The sequence below is a fragment of the Pecten maximus genome, chromosome 9, assembly GCF_902652985.1.
Source record: "Pecten maximus chromosome 9, xPecMax1.1, whole genome shotgun sequence".
NCBI lineage: Eukaryota > Metazoa > Mollusca > Bivalvia > Pectinida > Pectinidae > Pecten > Pecten maximus.
The window spans coordinates 33,231,135-33,256,295 of NC_047023.1; the positions used below are offsets into that span (position 1 = coordinate 33,231,135).

The following is a 25,161-nucleotide window of genomic DNA, read 5'->3' on the forward strand; positions in this document are numbered from 1 at the left end:
TTTGCGGAAATTCTTCCTGGATTTCACAGTAATACTATAATATCTGATTTCATTTGAACCCTAATAGCCTGAAGCTATACATGTATTTAAAGCCCTGTTCTGTAAATCTAAACCTCTGATTTTAGTATGGATTACCAAGGTTTTCATGCCTGTACAACAATACACAGATAAGCTATCACTTTACTTCGACAGAGGTGGTCTTCCCAACAAAAGTATTTTACAACAATGGATAACAATCTTGGCCCCATGTTTGACTATATTCTATAATATGAAATGCCATTGGGTACATCTGGATCTTCACTGCAGCACTTCGAGGTCAGCTCAAGTGTTTTAAGTTGTACACTTACATTTGCTCTATTGCTGAACATCTGTCGTTCCATCATAACCACAACAACCAGGAATGTTCATAAACTGCTAGAGTTTCATGTTTATAAACAATTCAGTTCCCCTTCCAAACAATCATAATTTGTTTTTAAAAAAATAAGAAAATTGGGGCAATTCAGATCAATATAGATCAAGCATACTGGGTAAAGCAATACATGTTCCCTACCGGTCCCTGCTAAAAATAGTAACCGTGACCTTGACCTTGACTCCAAAACCCTGAAACTCTAACTTGTCCCGAGATATTATGGTCCTTTATAATTGCCTTAAGAAGACGCTAGAGTGCTGACACACTTAGGCATTACATACTTTGTACATACATATGTAGAAGAGGAACAGAGGAAACCTATATATAGTGCCCCTTAGTTTCATTGGTAAGGGACTAACAAAACAGTCCAGCATCTTTCATCAGATACATCATTTTTATATCGAAAAAACTTTTGTGAAGGAAATACAATGAGGGGTTGATGGGGTACCTTAATTCTTAACAAACTTTTTGATTTCAGAAGTGGTCAAATTTGACCTTTAATCCTTACCTTTTCCTATATTTTTTCCCCTAAATAAGTTCATCATTTACCATGAAGGTATTGTCAGCACCAAGTCTTCTCTATGTTTCAATTGTTTCACGTGGCAGCACTGGCTTGAAAACCTTCCAGTGTGACATGAATATATCTATACATTCTTTTATTGAAAAAAATCAAAATTAATTGCCGAAGAAACCAAAGAACATAAAAATCAATGTTTATGATTGGTCAGATTTTCTGTAGCCATTATCTACATAACCAATCAGATTACTGGATTTGGTTCATAAATAATCCATGAATACAAGATTTTGTGCCAGTGCTCCCATGGAATCGATGTGAGCTATGCAAAGACAGATCACGTGGGGTAAACGAGGATCCCAATTTAGGACGGCCAGATGGACCAGACAGACAGACAGTGATTACTATAGGGCACCCAAAAATCTCCGATACAGGGCCCTAAATAAATTCTAAAATTTCTACATAATACTGACCTCACCATTTATAGGCATCATTTAGTTTGTGAACTGAACTTTCAGACTTCTTCCAAGATCAATGGGCTCAAACAAAGAAAACAAATACAAATCTAATCATGCTGATCTCTAAAGAAACAGTTCTGGTATCATACGTATCTGTGAGGGGACAGAACTGTCCAAAATATTCAATGCAACAGAAAATGGAATGTTTTAAGGTAACAGCTGTGACAGAAAATGCCTTAATTTGGTTCCATGTATGCACATTCAAATGGACCTCTTCATAAAAAGCTTGTGCATGGCTAGCATTTAAATATTTTACACAATGCATATTTGATCAACTTTTGATCAGATTTGCATCATTTTTTGGGTATGAATAAATAAAACAAGTGCAAGCAATGATTGCGAAAGTTCACCGGCGGCAGCTATCACACTATACATTCATTTTTTATGTACATTTATTTTGTATGTATATATATAAGCATGTCATTTTGAAATTGTACGTCACATAATATCGCTCCTAGACCTCTAATGAATGTACATGTATAAACCAAATCAGAAGGGTGTGGACTTACAAGCTTTCCAAAACTTACCCCAAAAATCTTTAAAGAGGGTTTTTGTGCAAAAAAAATTAAGTCCACTAATTAAAATGCCAAAACAAATCACATTTTTTTTTCTGCATGATTTTGATATAACATCACTCCAAGACCTCTAATGAATGTATAAACCAAGTTAGAAGGGTGTGAGGTGTATACTTTTAGACTTACCCTTAAAACTTTAAAGTGAGTTTTGGAGCCAAAAAAATTCAGTTCATAAAATGGTAAAATGCAAAAAAATCACAAATTTTTTCTGCATAATTTTGCCATAACATCACTCCTAGACCTCTAATGAATGTATAAACCAAATTAGAAGGGTGTGAGGTGTATACTTTTGGACCTAGAAGCTTTCCAAAAACTGATCCCAAAAACTTTAAAGTGGGGGTGGGACGCCGTCGCTGACGCGGACGCCTGGGTGACAGCATTAGCTCACGGTGACTCGTAACCGGTGAGCTAATAAATGAAATACAAATTTGGGCAGTTGGGGTTGGAGAATGGCAATTACTGAAGAGATTTTGAAGGAAAACTGTTTTACACACATCATTAAAAACAAGCATACAGAATATGTTCAACTACTAAATGTTCAAGACAAGACTGTTAAGGGTCCTTTTTTTTCAAAACTATTTCATATGACGAAATATACATAAGTACATTTATGTAGATTCTCAGATGATTTTCACAGATAAAAGGTCAAATTTAAAGTTCTGCGTAACCTTTTGAGATTTGAAAATTAACAGACCTGCAGAATCACCATAGGTATACTGTATCACAGCACTAGATCTATTACAGATCCGACGTTTCCAGCGCACTATAAAGTTTAAGATGCAAGGTTTTTGCACAAGATGAATAGCTTTATAACTTCTTGAGGAACCCCACAACGGCCTATATACAAAAGGTAATTTCCGTTCAACATTGTCTGCCTTTTTACCAGTGTAAATTGTGGCAGAGCAGTTTTTATCAACTTGACTCCAGTAGGCACTTCTAGAGTGATAAACCGCAAGATAAACTAAGATACACCAAGTGGGGAGCTCCAGGGGTGACCGGGGGAAAGACAAGTCTTCTTTTGGCAAAGACAAAATGTACCATACTTTACGTCTACAAAATCAAACAAAAGGAACATGAGACCTGTATCTGTCACCTTTTCTTTTGTAATTCTATCTAGAGGATATATGTTTCAAAAATGAGATTAATTAAAACCATTCAAATCTCTGTGATATACTGTGTCCATGCAGGACATGAAAATACACGATAGTATTTCCTAACAATACTTCTGATAATCAACATTTATCCATCATTTGTATCCAACATAGAAACCTTGATGGGCCTCTCCCAGAAAGCCTATATACATTAGCTAACCCCAGGTTGCAAAGATAGAAATAGGATAGCAATATCTAGGTCTAATTCATCCTGTTTACCAAAACACCTGTTGTGAGATTGATGCCATGACAACTTTAAAAGCATACATCACATTCAAACTAAAATTAAACATAGGCAATATATTAACACAATCACACAACTTTGTGACAGCGGTGTTTATGCTTTAACAAACTTTTCCCATTCCATTTGATTTAATGGTAATTCAAATTGAAATTGTACATGCATGTTCCACTTCTGAAACATAATTGAAATTTTCCACAAATAGAGTGTGTTCATTTGAAACTCCCTGAAATTTGTGATACATCAACATTTTGACAAACCATGATATGCATGTAGTGTAGTTACAATGATGTATGGTTACAACTGAAAATTGTAGACTGGGATTACCTGCAATACCTTCAATTCATACAATTGAAAACTGATCGAATACCCAACAAACAAAACAGCCAGCTCAAATTGGCGAGAATATGATTAGCCTTCATCTAGTGTATAAAGTCTATGTAGGGTGTCTATCTATAGAGCCAGGACCGCCTATAGTTTTAACCTCAGGGTGCCAGCAGATATCTTTCATCACCCCTTCCTAAAACAGAATTGGTGCTGGTGACCACCCCAAATCTACGCTATGAAGATGGAGCTTGAGAACCTTAGCTTTGGTTTCGTTTGACAGACCTTACTTAAGCTGATGGGAGTAGGTACAAGTGACCGCCCCAAATGTAAGCTGTAGATGGACAGACTCTGATGGAGCCTGAGAACCTTAACTTAGATTACATCTGACAGACCTTACTAGCTCCAACTGGTGGGAATAGGTACATGGCAACCCGTAGCTGTAGATGGACAGACTTGGGTGGATTAGAGAACCTTGGCTTTGGTTGGATTTGACAGACTTTCATATCTCCAACTGGTGGGAATGTCCTTTTAGCCTTTAGCAATAGTTTTAAATTGCTTTTAAGAGAACAGGATATTTTCCTTAAAATTACAAAATTACAAACTATATAGGGTTATCTGTTTTCAGTTATGTTCCAAATGGACAATGGTTATGAAACAGATTTTTGTTAAGCTATATTATACCTTAATGTGGAAATGTATTTGAAAATACCAAGTAAACCCCTGCTCCCTGGTTTACTCCAGGACCAACTATTAGCTAGCTATGAAGTGTGTATTTTGATTTTTGTTTACATGTATGAACACCTGTTATCTAAAATTGAAAACAATCACAGAAACATTCCATATATATTGTCCTGTCTGTCATTCACTTAAATGCCAAATAAAAATCTATGAGAAAAAGATTTTAAATGAGCATGACATGAGGAATTCTTCTCACTAACACAATTTACTTAAATACAAACACATTACCTATGATAAAGATATTTCTACGGCAATGACCACCTATGATATAGATATTTCTACAGCAATGACCACCTATGATATAGATATTTCTATGACAATGACCACCTATGATATAGATATTTCTATGACAATGACCACCTATGATATAGATATTTCTACAGCAATGACCACCTATGATATAGATATTTCTATGACAATGACCACCTATGATATAGATATTTCTATGACAATGACCACCTATGATATAGATATTTCTACGGCAATGACCACCTATGATATAGATATTTCTATGACAATGACCACCTATGATATAGATATTTCTACAGCAATGACCACCTATGGTATAGATATTTCTATGACAATGACCACCTATGATATAGATATTTCTACGACAATGACCACCTATGATATCGATATTTCTACAGCAATGACCACCTATGGTATAGATATTTCTATGGCAATGACCACCTATGATATAGATATTTCTACAGCAATGACCACCTATGGTATAGATATTTCTATGGCAATGACCACCTATGATATAGATATTTCTATGGCAATGACCACCTATGATATAGATATTCTACAGCAATGACCACCTATGGTATAGATATTTCTACAGCAATGACCACCTATGATATAGATATTTCTATGACAATGACCACCTATGGTATAGATATTTCTATGACAATGACCACCTATGATATAGATATTTCTACGACAATGACCACCTATGATATAGATATTCTACAGCAATGACCACCTATGATATAGATATTTCTATGACAATGACCACCTATGATATCGATATTTCTATGACAATGACCACCTATGATATCGATATTTCTATGACAATGACCACCTATGATATCGATATTTCTATGACAATGACCACCTATGATATAGATATTTCTACGACAATGACCATCTATGATATAGATATTTCTATGACAATGACCACCTATGATATAGATATTTCTATGACAATGACCACCTATGATATAGATATTTCTATGGCAATGACCACCTATGATATAGATATTTCTACGGCAATGACCACCTATGATATAGATATTTCTACGGCAATGACCACCTATGATATAGATATTTCTACGGCAATGACCACCTATAATAAAGATATTTCTATGACAATGACCACCTATGATATAGATATTTCTACAGCAATGACCACCTATGATATAGATATTTCTACAGCAATGACCACCTATGATATAGATATTTCTATGACAATGACCACCTATGATATAGATATTTCTATGACAATGACCACCTATGATATAGATATTTCTATGACAATGACCACCTATGATATAGAGATTTCTATGACAATGACCACCTATGATATAGATATTTCTATGACAATGACCACCTATGATATAGATATTTCTATGACAATGACCACCTATGATATAGATATTTCCTATGACAATGACCACCTATGATATAGATATTTCTATGACAATGACTACCTATGATATAGATATTTCTATGACAATGACCACCTATGATATAGATATTTCTATGACAATGACCACCTATGATATAGATATTTCTATGACAATGACCACCTATGATATAGATATTTCCAAGGCAATGACCACCTATGATATAGATATTTCTACGGCAATGACTACCTATGATATAGATATTTCCAAGGCAATGACCACCTATATATGATATAGATATTTCTGCAACACAGTTGCTAATTGATCACACGTCATTATTTTCCACTTTTTACCACAAAATTACAAATGTTTACAATAATTTCAACCAAGTTCAGAAACCCAATTTTATTATGTCATTCATGAACAGTTCTCTTAAAAGCTGTAGCTGTTTCCATGGTAAATTGAATGAGCAGGAATTTGTCCACAGTTTTCCACAGAATTCCATGGAATTCTACAGAATAAAAAGTTTATATGGAAAGTTTCTTATTCCATCAGACAATTATCCAGGAAAAAATATCCACATCTGCAGATATTGTATGCACTTTTATCTCAGAGTTATCTTTAATCAATATCCCCTCTAGAATGGAGAATCTGGACTTGTTAAAATTAACGTTTGTAAATATACGATTTCCTCTGTCTGTTCCTCTGTATTTTGTTCACCTGTACTGATTGGTTTCATTGGTCCAAGACTCTAAAACAGCTTTAGATGGCTGGTTACTCAGGTTACATTGCAAGAAACCTCAGGTATGCTTAGCTAAATACCTCATCACACATCTAGAATAATTGGCAAGAAACTGAACACTTGACACAATTCCCTGTCAAGCCTTGTTTATCCTCATAGACATGACAAACATTTTTGTAATAATTTCACGTATAAGATGTTGTTTATAGGATTATCCATGTACAGCAAGGCCAGTGAAGAGGCTAGCTAGCTGAACAGTGAATCAGATTCTTTTAGATTACTGAGCATACAGTCACATGTACCTGTGTATAAAACTCCACATAAATTTCTGAAGCTATTTATGAAGTTTGTTTTTGCATGTTATCAGTAAAGTTTAAAAAAAACACGCCTATCAAATTTACAGTTCTATTTATAAATTTTCTTATCAATCTCATCATGTACAGGTTTTAAATTGGTATCTAATATCTAATAAGGTAAATACTCTCATGAATTTTTGTATTTTGTCTCCCAATGTGACACAATTCAAACAGGAATCGGGAACTCTCTTGAGTTAAAGTGACACAGCTGTCTTGGAAAGGCGAGACAGTCCTGTACTACAGGAACAAAATTGTCTCTGGAATGAGGGATTTTCTAAAACTGGCATATCTACAATAACTGTTAAAAAATATCTATAAAAAGTTGCATTGCTTTATTGACAGGCTAAACTATCGACATATTAATATTAACCTTTGTTTACATGATAATGCCATGAGTCCTATAAAATTGTACATTGTAAAGGTGTATCTTGAAAATATCCAGAAACGTTCCAAAGGTATTAATTAAGAATACTGTAAATTTTCAATGTTCCATGCTGTACTGAACCAGCAATGTTTTTTTTTTTTGCTTTGTTTTTTTAAAATGTAATATTACTTTTGACTGTTTAATAGAAGATAATATTTTTTTTTGGAACAGTTTACATCAATTTCAGAAAATTCCTCAATTCAAAGACAAATTAGTCTCTGTTATACGGGACTGTCTCGCATTTCTGAGACTGTCTTGCAATCTCTGGAGAGTCCCAACCTGATAAATGCCACTATTTTCAGTGGATTATACAGACAAATTTGAATTTATCCTGAAATGATGAAGAAATCAGCTGTTCATGTCCTAAAATCAATGTAGTCGCGTACTAATTTAGCAATACAACAAAAGACTGTTACAATATATGGTATGGCTGAAAAGACTAGCAAATTATACATATTACATAATGATATAAGTGTATGGCCAAACAAGTTTCTACACTTATGTCCCAATATCTTCATGTGTGGTACTTACTTGGACAATTCCATAGTGGTTATGTAGATCTCCAATCAGTCATCCATAAAATCTAATTATATCTAACAGACAGAACCACCACTTCATCAACTCTAAATCCCTACAGACAGCAGCCAAGTCACAATATGTGCCAAAACTAAAAACAGTTGGAATATTGCTTCTTCCTACTGTTATCCATCAAAATTCACCCAGAAAAAAAGAATTCAATGCTCTTTTGCGGAGGTCAGAAAAAAAGTATCTTAAAAGAACATCCTACGCACTCATTCATCAACAGAGGGGGTCACACTGATATCATGACAGGTCTAAAAATAGACATCTGATCTTTAATTTATTAATCTGAAGAAGTAGTACTCCATTTCCGATACTTAAAAGATAGGACAGACCTAGAGCCAAGTTTGTATACCAGGTATCCTTTACTTGCTTATCAGTTAGCCAATCTCTTTGAGTATCTAACCTCAAGGAAGATGACATGGTAAACATCAGGACTATCAGAGATATGGCTGCAGGGTTCTCTCATAACTCACAGTCCTTTATCTATATCAAAGTCTTGTTAGATTGATTTAGAAAATATCTGTAGCATTTCATTCAGTAAAAGCCATTTCCTGATGTGATAAACAACACAAGTTATGATTTCAAAGTCACAGGTATTTATAGTTGTCAAATGGATTTTTGGAAGAAAAAAAATTGTAAAAATAAAAAAAAAAAGTAAATAAATCCAAACATTAACATGTTTATAAGTTAACAAATCTTGCCTGGAGCTTATCAGTTTTATACATGTGTATCCAGCAATATATAATCAGATGCCATAGACCACTATTGAAGCTGGTTTGTTGATATTGGTCCTTTAGTAGTTCCAGAGATCGTTATTTATCATGTAAATCTGCTAAGAGAATTTGTTAATTAAGCAGTTTATAGCTTGCATATCATGAGTAGTAGTCTTTGTCCATCTGTCAACTGATTTCTTTTAGCAACTTCTTCTTAAGAATTACAAGAGTTTAACCCCAGGGCGGAACATTAGATGCCCTTTGAATGCCATATACATTTTTATTACATAATGTGTTTGATTTTCCTGAACTATATGCACGGTCACCTGCAAACTATTAAACACCTGTGACGTTTCTGAATGGGGTCATGTGCAAATTATTGAACACCTGTGATGTTTTTCAGAATTTAGTCCTACACTTTCAAGCATCTATGTCACTCAGATGTCAGCACTGCCAGACGACGACACATGGTGACTTCTAGTTCTACAGGAAAGTCAAGATTTTAGTGATTCGAAGTGTGTTTTAGTGATTATGTAATAAAACAAGTATATCATGGGTGTCTGTGCACTATAGTCCAGAATAGTTGACCCTCAGTTCTGGTAATCAACCGATGTTCTATTGCATGAGGCCGAATACCAGTACCTCGAGCAAATATTCTGGACTATTGCACAGACACCAATGATATACATGTATTTGTATATATTGTGACTATTATGCATTCCAAGTTTCAAAGAAATCGGTCAAAAAATGTAGATCTCCAGACAAAAATCAAGCTGAATCAAAATTCTTTTCAGACAAATACAACTTCCTATGATAATTATAAAACCTATATTATGTTTCACAGAAATCTTGTCAAAAAATACAGGAGATCTCCGCAGAAAAACTGAATATGGAAATAAACAAAGGGGAATAACTTTTGCAAAGATAGTCAAATAAAAAATTCTTTTAAGGCAAACACAACTTCATATCATGATTATAATGTAAAATAAGTTTCATAGAGATCGGTAGAAAAACGTAGGAACAGATTGCCAGACAAACAAAAATCTACACCTGACGAATGATACCATAACATAGAATTTGCCGGGCACCTGATACTCGGAGTCGTAATAGTTGGCCAGAAGTTAGTTATATTGTACATTAAAAGTTTCCTAGAATAGCCGACCTATACCAATTTTTAATACCATGAGGTTAAAAAGTGTAACAAGTCTGAAAATAACAATCTGTAGAGAAGAGGATAGATCTAATATATTCAAACGAGTGTTCCTTGGAATTACCTGTCTTACCATATCAGCTGATTTGACTCTCTTCTTCAATTGTACTATGTCAAACATACACAAAAATGAAGAAAACAAATTCTGGTCAAAAAATGCATTTTTTATTTTTGTTGAAGGCACTTCAGTTTTTATTTATGATGTGTAGTGACCGTACAAAATTTCAAGTCAGTTTGAAAATTGAAAACAATAATGTGTTATCACCAATTCCCAAAAGCTACAATATTATGTGTTTCAACCTAAAATTGGGTCAAAGTAATCTAATTTTTATTTTTGTATTAAATGGAGTTTAACATCCTATGATTTAACTTTCTGAGAAACTGATGTAACTGGAACTCCTTAGCCATAATAACATTGATGTGGACAAGTACAATGAAGGAAAATAATATTATAGTCACTTTCACTCCATCAGTACAATTAAGAAGACAAAAATTGGCAAATATTGGTGCTGTTTCTGTTAAGTTTGGTTTGTTTGGTTTGTTTTTGTTTAACGTCCTATTAACAGCCAGGGTCATTTAAGGACGTGCCAGGTTTTTGAGGTGGAGGAAAGCCGGAGTACCCGGAGAAAAACCACCGGCCTACGGTCAGTACCTGGCAACTGCCCTACGTAGGTTTCGAACTCGCAACCCAGAGGTGGAGGGCTAGTGTTAAAGTGTCAGGACACCTTAACCACTCGACCACCGCGGCCCCTGTTTCTGTTAAGACCTCTGTGGATAAATGTTTGACTTGATACTGAATTTTAACAATTAATTGTGGTTGAACTTTGATCTCAAAATTAAAGTTTAGAGCATTCAATCCTTGATCATTTTAATGCGTAATCCCAAATGAGGCATTATTAAACCCTAAAAACAGTTATTTGTACTCTTATTTGTCAAAAGAATGTGCTTTGCACCCAAGACCCTGACATGGGGTACAGACAAATGGAAATCTGTCCCACATCTACAATCCAAACGAAAAACTTGAATAATGCAAAAACTGATACAAAAAAATACAACTTAATCAAATTTTTATGTTGGTTCCTGGAAAGATATACATTGTACGACTCCCCTCAGAACCTTCAGTTATTAAAGGGCAACTCTCTTAGCCTATCTTTTCTTAATTGGGCTATAAAAGACTTGCCTTCATATCTTTTTTATTAAACAATACAGGTAAAGAATTATTTCAACGTTCACTTGTAAACTATGACTGCAAGCTTTTTTTGAAGAAAAAAACCAACAACAGCAAAAGACAATGTGTATTGTGAAGTACACAATAACTTCCATTCTCCTCCTGGACACTGCCCAGTTTGATATCACCCTCTCCTCCTGGACACTGCCCAGTTTGATATCATCCTCTCCTCCTGGACACTGCCCAGTTTGATATCATCCTCTCCTCCTGGACACTGCCCAGTTTGATATCATCCTCTCCTCCTGGACACTGCCCAGTTTGATATCATCCTCTCCTCCTGGACACTGCCCAGTTTGATATCATCCTCTCCTCCTGGACACTGCCCAGTTTGATATCCTCTCCTCCTGGACACTGCCCAGTTTGATATCACCCTCTCCTCCTGGACACTGCCCAGTTTGATATCACCCTCTCCTCCTGGACACTGCCCAGTTTGATATCATCCTCTCCTCCTGGACACTGCCCAGTTTGATATCATCCTCTCCTCCTGGACACTGCCCAGTTTGATATCATCCTCTCCTCCTGGACACTGCCCAGTTTGATATCACCCTCTCCTCCTGGACACTGCCCAGTTTGATATCACCCTCTCCTCCTGGACACTGCCCAGTTTGATATCACCCTCTCCTCCTGGACACTGTCCAGTTTGATATCATCCTCTCCTCCTGGACACTGCCCAGTTTGATATCATCCTCTCCTCCTGGACACTGCCCAGTTTGATATCATCCTCTCCTCCTGGACACTGCCCAGTTTGATATCACCCTCTCCTCCTGGACACTGCCCAGTTTGATATCATCCTCTCCTCCTGGACACTGCTCAGTTTGATATCATCCTATACAGCTAGTATCATCTGAGAGTTAGAATTTCTGATGGGTTCAATGTTCTCTCTTACAGAATCCCCCTCCCTTACAAACACTCCGATTTCATTCATCTGATATTTCAGGGTAAGCCAAACTAATTATATTCCTTAGGAACTTGTACCGTGAGAAGATGTTGGCTGTATATCCTTCTTTGTTTTATAAACTGGGTAATTTATATCTACAATAGCAGTTCCCTCATGTAATCCTTCCAGACAGAATTGGCATCTGTCAGACAGTATATAATGCCACTGCCTGGAACAAGGAGAGTTAAGTCAGTACACCAGTCAGATCCATCCAATATATCACACTGCTGGTAATAGTTTCAATTTAATTAGTTATATACAATCAAGTAGAATCTTCAATAAACAGCAAAACCACCAGTATTATTGATAGGCTTATCTTCTCATTTCATTAATTTAATGGTTTATCAAACACAAGAACATGCTGTGATGGTCAAATTTTAGAATACATTTTGGTTTCTCATATAAACAATATATTATTTTTCCTCAGAAAGTGAATTCTTAAATCTCACTGAAACTTCACTCACTTCAAGGTGCTTGGTTGTTAGCAGTTAATTAGTATCTTTATAACATTTGCTATATAGTGTTGTCTTGCTGAAATGTCATACTGGTACATGTAATGTACTTTGTTTATAGTGCTACCACACTTAAATATACTTAAGCCATTGAGTCATATACTATAGCAAACTTGCAATATGGCTCTAAAAATAAAAAAGAAACAACTTTCTGACAGAGAAATATAAACCCTGAAAAATCTGATCGATAAAGAACCATGCAATCATGTGAAATCCTTTAGAAACTAATTTTACAGATCAAGAAGAATATTGATCAGATGATAAAGGCGGTAAATGTCTGTTACAATGTTTGAAGTAATCCATTAATAGATGATCATTATATTGAGCTGAGTAGCAGAATAAATATTGAATAAAGTTCAAAACTTCTGGCCAGACAATAAAAAATGCTTACTTAACTCAAGCTTTCATTGTAATTAAGCTAATTCTTATAAAATTTAAAATCAATTTGTCAATGACTACTTAGCAGACACTGTTTGGCCATAAGTCTGATCACCCACCCACGTGAAAATATAATATCCTGTCTTCAAAGGGTATATATCAAAATTGAAAGCAGTTCTGCAGGGATGTCATGTGTCCACTTTGGTATAAAATTTAAAAACTTAGACCATTTAATGCCATCAAAGTTTAATGAAATTTCTATATATTAATAAACTTGAAAACTTCATCTTTCAGTAATTAAATAGAGATTATATATATTAATGTAAATAAATGTTTTGAAATATTTTGTGTGCATAATTTTTCCCATTTTAATTTACTTAACAAATTCCCTCTGGGACTGGCTGCTGAATGAAGTAGAAACAAGAAACAAGCCAGTTTATTTTACAGGCCTTATCTATAACACTTATCTGTAGGTCATTTCCTCCGCAAGTTAAACAGCATCAAGGTGATGATTAGGAAAACATCACAAGATCTAGGTCAAAATAAACAATATCACACATCTCCCCTGTAGCAGATATCCAGTAGTGTAGTTTGTAAATACATACACATGGGATACCCTGTGACACTACTCCAACAATGTTAAAGGTTTTACACCGGGAGAAACTTTTGACAGGCGCTATGTCGCAGTCGGCAAAATAATATCCGATAAAAAAAAGAGCTGACCAGTGGCCTCTTATGTTATTGGAGTACCTGTGACACCTACAATTCATAAATTCATCATACAGATACAATGATGTACCAGCCAAGTCTCGAACTGGTGACCTCTCGCTTGGAGAGACTGGACATACCTCTAGTAGTGCTACAATGACATGCTTCCCACACGATATGATATGTATCACAATACATTTATTCTGCAATGACACGCTTCCCACACGATATGATATCATATGTATCACAATACATTTATTCTGCAAATAATCAATAAAATAAAATCCAAGAAAACTTTCTTTGGTTTTTATTCTGTAATGGGTAAAGGATACCTAGTATCACATCAATTCATACATTTCTAAATAGTCACTCGATGAAAGCGCTTCTGTCGCCATGCCAGTTTTGGGCAATACTTATATATAATTACCACAATGGGGCGACTAACTACCGCACAGTAAACCAAAAACGGTCTGATCAGGAAAACCGTTGGCACACTGTGATGTGAGAAAACAATACTGTGAACCGAACTGTGCCATTTACACGGCAATATATCTTCCCACAGACTACCGTTGCAGATCTAACAACTAAGAAGGCTAAAGGGAAATTTCTGCAAGCCTAAGCTGCATGGTAAGATGTCCTTTTCAGTCTCCATCTTTGCATACATGGGACAGCATACATTTTAGGTTAGTTCCTGTATTCCTAAATGCTTCACCAAAAAAGAGAGACAAATGTCACAAGAGTGATATTGGCATTTGAACTGATGCACTGACCTTGACCAGGTTAATCTAAATTCTGTAACTCTGACCATCTTCTTCTTATAATGTCAGAACATATGATTTATCATTTAGGAGATAAATAACATATATGAAATCTAGCCTTACACATTTGACCTTTGACTTGATGACAATGATTGTTAGACTTAAGACTTTGACCTTCCACTTGATGACTGAAAGTATTGCATAGTCAGTTGATTTTTTTGGTTTTACTCCAACCAATTTTCCTTCATAAGGCTGGTTGTCTACTGAGATCAAAGGCTGTTTATATCTCCTGTGAACAAAGGTCGGTTGTAGCTTATATCTCCTGGGAACTAATAATAAAAGGAGGATAGATTATTTTTTTATCATTCTTTTTTTAACTTATTATCATTTGATGGTTAATTAGCACAAAAATCAAAATATAAAACAGAACAAAATGTTGAAGAAACAAAATTGAAAATGGTTTGCAATTAAAAACAGGATGTAGGACCACTCTCCTCAGTTCTAGGTAAGACTGGAAAATATATTGAAGTGTATAAAATCAACAGAATAATTGATAAAGACTGCATAATTATTTAACATCAGACTGTAGTGAAATAAACTGTTGTATACAAGATACTCTAAACATACATATTTTAGTGGTAATCTTATTTTAGGGATTTTTGCTCAAGAGGAATTTTGCTAAATTTTTATTGTGCTTATGGTAGTTTATCTACTATGTTTTAAATGGCAAGCATTGTCAGTGCGCTAATTTATCATTGTGCTCACCCATTTAAATTTGGTTTTGAGCTAAAATTTGAGCATGCTAAAATAAGTACATTTACAGTATTTCTAGCATAAAAATCTTCAGATCTAACAAAAATAAAAGAGAAGAAAATGTGGACTTATTCAATGCATCACAAAACTGAGGATTCGGTCACAATGAGAAAATTGCATGTTCAGTGACCTTGGTAACATACTAAAATATGAAATCTACTGGCCAGATAGCTTACAGTTCAAAAGGTCACTCTGTTGGCACAATTTAAGATAACTGGAATTGCCATTAACATGCTCATAGGGAGCATCAATCTTGTTCCAGGTGTCATAAACCAAAAGTGATGCTTGATGCATGTTTTTCCAACAGCATTAGCTGTTGATAGTTGAATTCAGAATGATTGATTTGATAGTTATCCACAGCTAGAACTTGATAATTGATTCATACAAAGTATCATGTCGGAATCTGTTACATATCCATGAATGTGCAGCATTCTGTGATGAGCACCACCTTTCGTTTTAGAAGGATACATTTCTTTTTTCCAAGAACTAAAACATGTACAGTTAATTTGTGTTTATATCCAAGTTCAAAAAGATCAAATTACCTCCAATAGCTAGTCTGATAATATTACATTTTTTTCTAATGTAATTAACCCATTTCCTAGATGAATTAGATGAAATGTAATTCTTATCTTCGTGAACTTGCTTATGGCCATCGAGTGCAACTGAATTTACTTTGATATTTAATTGAGACGATGATGTTGGCTCCTCTGAGGCCCCACCCACTCTTCCCACTTGACTTATACATAAGAATTTTGATGGACCATTATGTCTCATCGGTATGTTCATGAATACACATTACATTTCCCTATCATACACAGAAACTAAGGTCTCTACTTCTATGTTTGGACCATGTGACCTCTCACATCTTATGTACAATGTACATAAATGAAGTTCAATATAAATCTCTGAAGTTCCTACAGGTTTTATTTCTTTAGTCCTGGTAACTGTGCAGAAGACACAGTATTTTCCTTGCCTATATATCTGGGTACACAAAACATTCTTATTCCCAATGCTTTTAGCCTTATTTTTCCCAAAAAGAAATTAAAAATTTCCAATTTTGTCCATAGATTAAAACTTCGAAAAACACAGAAAAAGATAGTGGCAAATATTACATAAAATAGATAAAAAAAGACAATCAAGCCCTTGAAGGGTCAAAATTGGTATGTGCCATCATGTATACAGTAAAGCTTAAGAATTAAAAACATTGCATTAAGTAATGACACTCATGAAACAATTATTAACATATATTACATTTGACACCACGGTCTCCAATTGCCTGAATTTTAATCTGGGCTGCATCTATGAGCGGATAGATGCAGTCAAGATCACATGACATGATTGTTACGTCATTTTTATCAATGTCATGGAAATGCTTCGCTATACTCTGTAAATGAATCAAATGTAGCAAAAATAATGATTTAACAGTTGTGTTAAATTACTATGACATCATTTGGCATTATATTGATCATCTTCATGGCAATGCTTTGTACGGTGTATCAGATTGGTTGCAAATCACAGAAAGAATTTGAATTAAAGATGCTTTCATACAAGGAAATAGGTGAAAAACAACAGAACATATTTTTTAGAAAGGCAGATTTTAACGTAAGTATTAAATGTTGATAAAACAATTAAACACTTGTGTGATTGGAATTATTGTCACTATGAATGCAGTCTAGGTGAGAGATAAATACAGGTGTAGCAGGACACCATGAATGTTTATCTGTCACCCAGACTGCATTTATAGTGACAATAAATACTATACTCTAACAAGCATTTGATTAAGTAAAATTTGAACATAATTTTAAATTTTCCCCATTCAGCCATTAGATTTTCGAAAATACCCGGGAAAAACACTTTTTATTAGGACTTTGATTCATTATTAGTGATGCTCCTGCCCGAAAATGTGGAAATCCAAAAGTCAGGAAATTCAAAATAAGTATTAACAAATGTTAAACTAATTAGCATTCACGCTATGAATTGACTTTCATATTTTTCAAATATTGGATAATTTTAACATAAAATATATGTTCATAACTGGAGCCACTATTTACAATTTAAAAGTGGCACAGCAGGGTAGTGGTAAACCGCAGAGACTTAAAGTCGCACTGGCAGCGCTTAAACCACCCAGCAAACTCAAAGGATATCAGTATATTATATACAATCTCACACACTGTATTTTGATGTGCAGATAATGTATGCCCAAAATCGCTCTTTTAACCTGATGCTGTTTGCATTTGCAACTGATCCAGCTCACCAGGGTCTCATAGAGATGGAATTACAAATAATGAAAATTACTGCAGTTTATAATGACATTCAGATAAAGGTTTAAGTATAGTTGGTTTTGCTGTATGTTCTGGGACCACATTGCCAGTATCAATTTGTTTCCCTGCAACTAAAACCCATCCTTATGATCCCACATACTATAGACCTTCTCTGGACTAGGGTTCTTATAGCAGAAAGCCCTGACAGAAGTTAAACCTGGGTCTCCGAAGTGATATCCCTAGCGCTACCAACTGAGCCGCTGAGAAACATGCCTTAGCTGTCAGCTGATTAAAAGGTCGGGAGGTTTTCTGTATTTTCACTCAATGCTTACATGGACCACATGGACCTACCCCTTTACAAAACTAATTTGAATGATTTTGATGAGAATCTTAATTTTTTTTAAAAGCACAATTTAATGAATTTCTAATAATTCATCAGTTTAACAATTCTGCTTTAAATCAGGAAAAAATTAATTTGACTTACAATATTTGCTTGAGCAGTTATGGGTCAAGGTCAAGCTAAACACAGATTATACTATAGTGTTTAACTTGTACCTGGACTTAATTAAGGGGTGTTACTAAAATATGCTGGTCCAGTACACTTGCCAGTATGGTAATGTAACACTATACAGATTATCAGACACCATAATTAGAGAGAATGTTGTATTACACAGCTGGCTAATGAGGGGCCAGGGTCAGGGGGAGGGGGAGCGGGGGTCAGAGGGGAGGGGAGGGGAATTGATTATCTCACCTTGCATTGTTAATTGTTTCATTCTCCAGAGGCCATTCATTCACTGCCAGGATTTCATCACTGATCTGTATCGACCCATTCTTCTGAGCAAGGCTTCCCTCTTTGATCAAAACCACTTTTACTACATTTGCTTTTGGCTTATATAAGGTTATGCCCTCTTTCAAACATCCTACATAACTGTCACTTTTTAAACGACTTTCAGTATGTCGAAAACCTTTATCCAAAGTATTCACACTTCCATTCAAATCCTGAACATCTCCAGAATCTAGAATAATTCCAAGATCTTGTCCATTGGTTTTCTCGAATTCCACTTTAAAAATTTGATCCTTTCTTGGAGGTTTAGCTGGGGGAGGTGTTTTTTCTCGAGATTTGTCCTTTTTCTCATACATCCTTTTTAAACTTGTGACTCTACCTTTCTCTAACATGACAGGATCCGTTTCTGCAGTAAATATGTTAATATTTCCATTAGAAGTTGGATTATCGTCCTTAACATGAGCTTTGTTGTCAGAATTAAACCTAAACCTGGGACTCTTTGTCATTCGTCCTAAACTTCCTTTCCTTATGAATTTTTCTGATGATTTTAAATCCATGGAACCACTCGAGGAGGAAACACTAGGAAATTTCTTAAATTTGTTAAAATATGATCTTAACGTATCCATGGCGATAAAGAATAATTAAGTGTGAATGTCCATTGGGGTGCTTATCTGTGAAAGTCCGTGTCGGTATCAAAACGTAGGTAAAATTTCCATACTGCTAACGGTAAAATCGATAGGAGATATCATATGCGGGCAACAGATGTCCAACACTGTGATTACTCATTTGCTGGGGGCTACTTCAGAAGCTTCTACGCTTCTCTGTCGTCTGCATGCTCCAGGTAAACATTGAGTGAAAGTCAAACTCGGTCCGTCTGCTTTCCCACCTGGTGTCAGTTTAGACAGTCGCGTGTGGTTATTGAGTAAGGAAGTAAACGGAAGTCGCGTGCCGATAAAAGATGGGCCCTGAAATTCGTTAACAAATTGCTTGTCAATTGAGATACACAGCTGATTGCCTCTGCGGAATGTTCATGTACACACTTCTTATTGAAAGGTTTAGAGACGAACAAACTAGACACTGCGGAATTTAAAGTCTTACCTCTCTACCGCAAATATTAAGAGTTTATCCTTCCCTCCGGATACACATTTGTAATCCAATTAAAAAGACACCAATTAGTCGAGTTGAAATCACTGACACACACTCCGCAGTCAACACGTGCAGCGATCGAGAGTTCATGTGACGTCACAAAGTTTACGAAGTTTCGCTTTGTCAAGTATGTCAAGCAGACAATCCTCTGGGTTTTTTTTAGAAAATAAAACAGATAAATACTTTTGTTGCGTTCCGCTTGGCTAGACAACATATATTCTGTTGGTAATTGTACTTTGTCAGCGGTAGTATACAGTAACTGGTTAACTGACAACTACAGCCTTAGATCAACCCTATCGCACTATACATCATATATGAAATACACAATGACAACTTGACCGTCTGCTTCAGCAACAGTCACAGAGGCTCTGATTGGCTAACCAACAGTACAAACATCAAGTTCAACCACTCAGACAAACCAATACATAAAAACGTTTCACAGGCAGTCGCTTTGTTTGGAATCACACGCGCGCTAAAATCTACTGACATATTTTTTTCATGAAAAAATCTGCAAGTGGGACAAGGCGGCGCGATGTTGTCTTAAAAAGGCATCAAATTTCACAAGCTGACACGGTAATATAAATGGGAGTTCAGTGTTCAGAGGCCGATATTTTTTAACTCCATCTTACATCGACATAAAGAGATGTCTGTGGTACATAAGTAAATGTATATAATTCTATGTAAGCATCATATGTTACAACTTACCATGATTATGTGTCTGAGCTATCAATGGGAAAGTCTAGCGAACTCAATGTTTACATAACGTACTTTCAGTAAAGATACCAAATTACAACCAGAAGACGTGTGCGATCAGACCTTTCAATTCCCTTTCTAAAAAATTATCACTTTTTATGTGTTCTGTATCTTGTCTTCGCGTGGTTGTTTTCTTACACTATTTTATATAGTTTATATTTGAAAGGTCCATGCCTTATAAACACTCCTTGGTAAAGCTAACCAGGCTTAGACTGCCACTATATCAGCTTTGTTAGTGCCTCACCGCCGGTATTGTTTATTTATGTATGTATTTTAAAATTCTTAGTGAAGTGAAAGACTGATCCACTAAGCTCCGTCACATACTGTATGTAATACGAAAGTCTATCCTGTACAATGTAGACCTACTATCTAGGCACGACTCTTTGTAAACCCGTACATCAGTCAATTTTCCTGATTTATGTAATTGAATAAAAAGGCTTTCTACAAGACACATGGGCTCTGTGTAAACCGAATATGTATAGCTTAGAAACCTTTACATTAAGAAATATGTATGCCGAACCTGTATGGTGTTCGGATAAGAAAGGTTTCGTTGTATCCACTAGAGTAGGAACATTTCTGTGAGTCGAATTGCATTCCGTCTTATTGATCCATAAACTAATGTAACAAACTATATACAGTAAAACCCCGTTATATTGCCACCCGTTATACCGGCAAACTCGCTTATCGCCATGAATCCATTCAGAACGGTTTCCTACTACGCTAATGCACCCGTTTTAAATAAATGAATAAATTGTTTTTGATTTTCAAAGTCTACAGTTGTTACGGAAACACTAGCTATAGTGTTTGGACAGCAAACTTGGGTTTGAGTGGCAAACCCGATATACCGCCAAACTCGTTATATCGCCAAAATCGCGGAGAACAGAAGGTGGCGATATAACGAGGTTATACTGTATATCTCTACATGTAGTCTGACAAAAATATTAAATAGCTAAGCAGATTTTTACTCCCGGTGTTAGTCTTTCAATTTGATATAAGCTTATAGCTTGTTTTCCAATCCAACAAATAGATGTAATTATTTGAATAAAATATTGTTTAAACTGAATATCATAATTTACCAACTCAAGTTGACTTTACTTGAATTAAGAGTTTCTTAAGTCGAGGCGATATGGGATCCATGTCGACACATCAAAGCAAATAATTGAAGTTCTACGCCTTCGATTCCGACTACAGGACGCTTAACTACAGACATTTACAACGCTCCTGACCGTGTCTCAACCTCGTGGAAGAGGAAATGTTATAATATCATAAAGTCTTGGCTTAGTTGATATAATAAATAGTCAACGCTCTACAGAAATAAGCTCCGTGATATCGAAGCGGATACTTGACAAACGTGACCAGATAGACTAGACTTATTAATGACAATAAAAAGGAAATAACAATAGGTTGCTGCGTACCTACCGATTATATATAGGTAATATTGGTACAAGTATGTTTAACATATTAGAAATATAATTTTTATCAACTTTTAGAAGCGGGTTTCACTAATATGTAAATATTGTACACCAAGTTGTGTTGAGGAAGAAACCAACTATATATTTTATTGATTTTGATTTTTACTTTGACCTTAGACTTTTTATTTTTTAATGAAGCAGAAGCAAAATCACAAAATTTTAACGTTTTAAGTAGTAAAGATAAATTGATAGTTCTCGTGAAAGAAGATGGTTTACTAAAAGATGACGCCAAAACAATGCTTTACATGAATCAAAGAAGACAGAACTTTGTATTAATTTTTTTAAATCAATTTTCATCAACAAATTAAATACGGCTGGGTATTGATACATTGTTTTTATTTTAATGCATGTCACAACCGGCCATACGTCCGGTCTATCTGCGGGGCACGAACGGCAAATGACGCCAGGAAACGTACAGGACTCGCACGTCACCGGTCTTGCAAAATTTTGAGCACGCAACTGCCGATAAGCACGCACACTGCCGATAAGCACGCACAATGGTTGTTGATCATGTCAAACAAACTCTGCGATTTCCAAGAAATGCAAAGACGCATTTTTTGCCGTGCTCCTGACGCAAGGAACACGCATGCACTTATGGCGACAAGACTGCACACGTTCTTGCTATCTCTACGAAGCTCGCACGTACGAAACCCAGTTGTGGGGCACACGGCACATTTACGTTGTCCTTACTCCAACCTTACAAATTGGCTACTATTTTCCTGCCTCTTCGACTCGCATATGGCAAAAAAAAAACCAAAAAAAACCGGTTGTAACCAAGGCTTTATGTGGTTTTCAACTACATAGCATGGGCGCGCTATGCTCATTGCACAACCGTTGAGAGGTAATGCGAAATGCATTGACATACGTAATAACATAAACGCATTGATAACGTACGGAGCCCTTGCGTCATCACTACATCAATGGCCCTGAAGGTAGGACGTTAGAATTGTAACTGCTGTCCCCAACGCATGCTCATATGAGGCGACTATTTCGGACTATTTCTCTTCTAGAAACATGATTTTGCTCCCTTGGCACTGTATCATTTGGGACCGTGTTTCCCGGTCTATAACAAAAGGCTCAACTGGCCTGCATCGCTCATCTGCTTCTAAAGTAACTTTGTGAAGTTGATCTATGTTATAGATACCGATACTAAGGTGATTACCACTTTATTCAAGTTCCAGCATACTATTAGCCCAATATCAGGCATCTAAGGTAATATTTTAACACCCCTCTGACCTTGAATGTAGGTCAAGGTTATTCATTTGAACAAATTTGGTAGCCCATCACTCCAGCATGCTATGGCTAATATCAGGTCTCTGGGCCTCTTGATTATTGAAAAGAATATTTTAGCCTTTTTGAGCCCTGTGACCTTGAATGTAGGTCAAGGCCTTCATTCAACAAACTTGTAGCCCTTCATCCCGGCATGGTACAGACCCAATATTAGATCTCTGGACCTATTGGTTATTGAGAAGAAGTTGTTTTAAAGATTTTAGCCTATCTAAACCCTGTGACCTTTCAATGTACGTCAAGGTCATTCATTTGACAAAAAAGGTAGTCCTTATACCTAGCATGTTACAGGTCCAATATCAGGTCTCTGTGCCTCTCAGTTATTGAGTAGGAGTTGTTTAAAGGGAAACGTTGAATCTGGGCAGACACCATCCAGACAAGGGATATGCACCATGGCATAAGCTTAGTTGCCCTTCAGGCAGGAAAGCTAAAATGGAGCAGGGATCAGCATTTTTCAGGGTTGGACGACTGGTTTGCTCGTTGTCAGTATAATGGTTCCTGCTGGGTGTCTTCTGCAGTATGCTTCAGTGAGGTAGCAGTATAAAGTCGACATCAATTTCACGCATACATACATTACATGCATGTATTTAGCACACAGGGGAGGCAATCCTTGAAAGACCAAGGCTGTAATAGGACATTAAACCAATCACTACGTCAATATCGTCCTTACTACTTCCTTATTAGGTTCTTACTCCATCCTGATTTTACCACTTCTCTGCTAAGCCTTTTTTCAAAATTCTTTTAAGTTTGTCTACATCCATGAAGACCAGAAATACCATTCATGTCTTTGTCAGTTTGTACAGTTGTCTCGGTGTTCTTGCGTCAATGAAGTTTACAGGACAACCTCTCGGCACGTGTGCAATGACCATTTCACGTTGTTGAAGACCACATTTGAGGTTGACAATACATGTATGTTCAGGTGGTGCTTAATATCTTTGACACATTCCCCAACAGGTTCTCACAGAAAAAATAGGCTATATAATAATGGATTAAAGTCAAATTCCTGTATCACTTTCGTTCTGACCACCATAGAAGACGACAACACCGAATCAAAAAGTTCTTCTGCCGCTTGTTCTGTTTCAAGGACAATAGGTTCTACTTGATGCTCAAGCTGCACGTTTTGACAAGAATGAGGTGAAGACAACCTGGTCTTTGTTGGGTTCCCCTTTGGTTTTTTGTTGAAAGACAGAAATTTGGCCATATGATGGACTAATGACATAAAAAACAGCACATCAAGCAGTATTTATTAGTAAGTTGACAAATGCAAGGAGATATTGGAAGATGCATGGTGCAAGCATGGAAATATATTTTTGGCCGTAGAAAGGAAAACGGAGGAACGCATTAGACATGCATGATCATGTGATAAGGAATTCGTGGAAAAGTGTAGGACAATTAAGAATTTGGTAGGGATGTAAAACGAATGTGAAAACTGTATGATTCTTCAATTGTCCCAGCTGCATTTATCAAAATTTTAGGACAAATTTCGGTCACCATGATCATCGAGTGTGATGGGGTCTTACAGGACATCTCTGAAAGCCGAACTGATCATGGTAAATATTTCTAATTGTTGTGTTATACAGAATGTACTTCTGGGCTAAGTTGTTCAAAAGGTCATTAGGCTAATCACAGTTTAACAACAATTTTAAAAACCTGATGAAATAATTTCTGATAGAACTAACTTGACAAAATTTTATGAAACTATAGCCCTCCTCAGTCTCTTCCTACCTGCCTATTTTATGGAATATACACACTCAGGTTTTAAAGTAAAGAGAAATGACATTTGCACAAATCAAGTGATTAAGCTAATAACCTTTTGAACATCTGGGCCCAGAGGGAATTTATATAGGTCATGGCATGGCTTTGGTAGACCCTACAAAAGCAGATGAGATAGTGATTCTGCTTGAATGTATGTCAAGGTCATCGATTTGAATGAACCTTTGACTCCACAAGCCAGTCAAATTTGCCTTCTGGATGTTTAACATTGGTAAACTTAACT

The 25,161-nt window shown here is 35.9% G+C and overlaps 1 protein-coding gene across 1 annotated transcript in view; it reads right to left on the reverse strand.

Moving 5' to 3' along the window:
- The window catches only part of LOC117333969, a 52,624-nt gene extending 32,690 nt beyond the window's left edge, over positions 1-19,934 (reverse strand). Inside the window, exon 1 of the mRNA XM_033893390.1 lies at positions 18,475-19,934. Within this exon, the coding sequence (XP_033749281.1) occupies positions 18,475-19,133 (659 nt within the window). The 5' untranslated portion in view covers positions 19,134-19,934. The remainder of the gene's footprint in view (positions 1-18,474) is intronic.
- Positions 19,935-25,161: the final 5,227 nt, after the last annotated feature.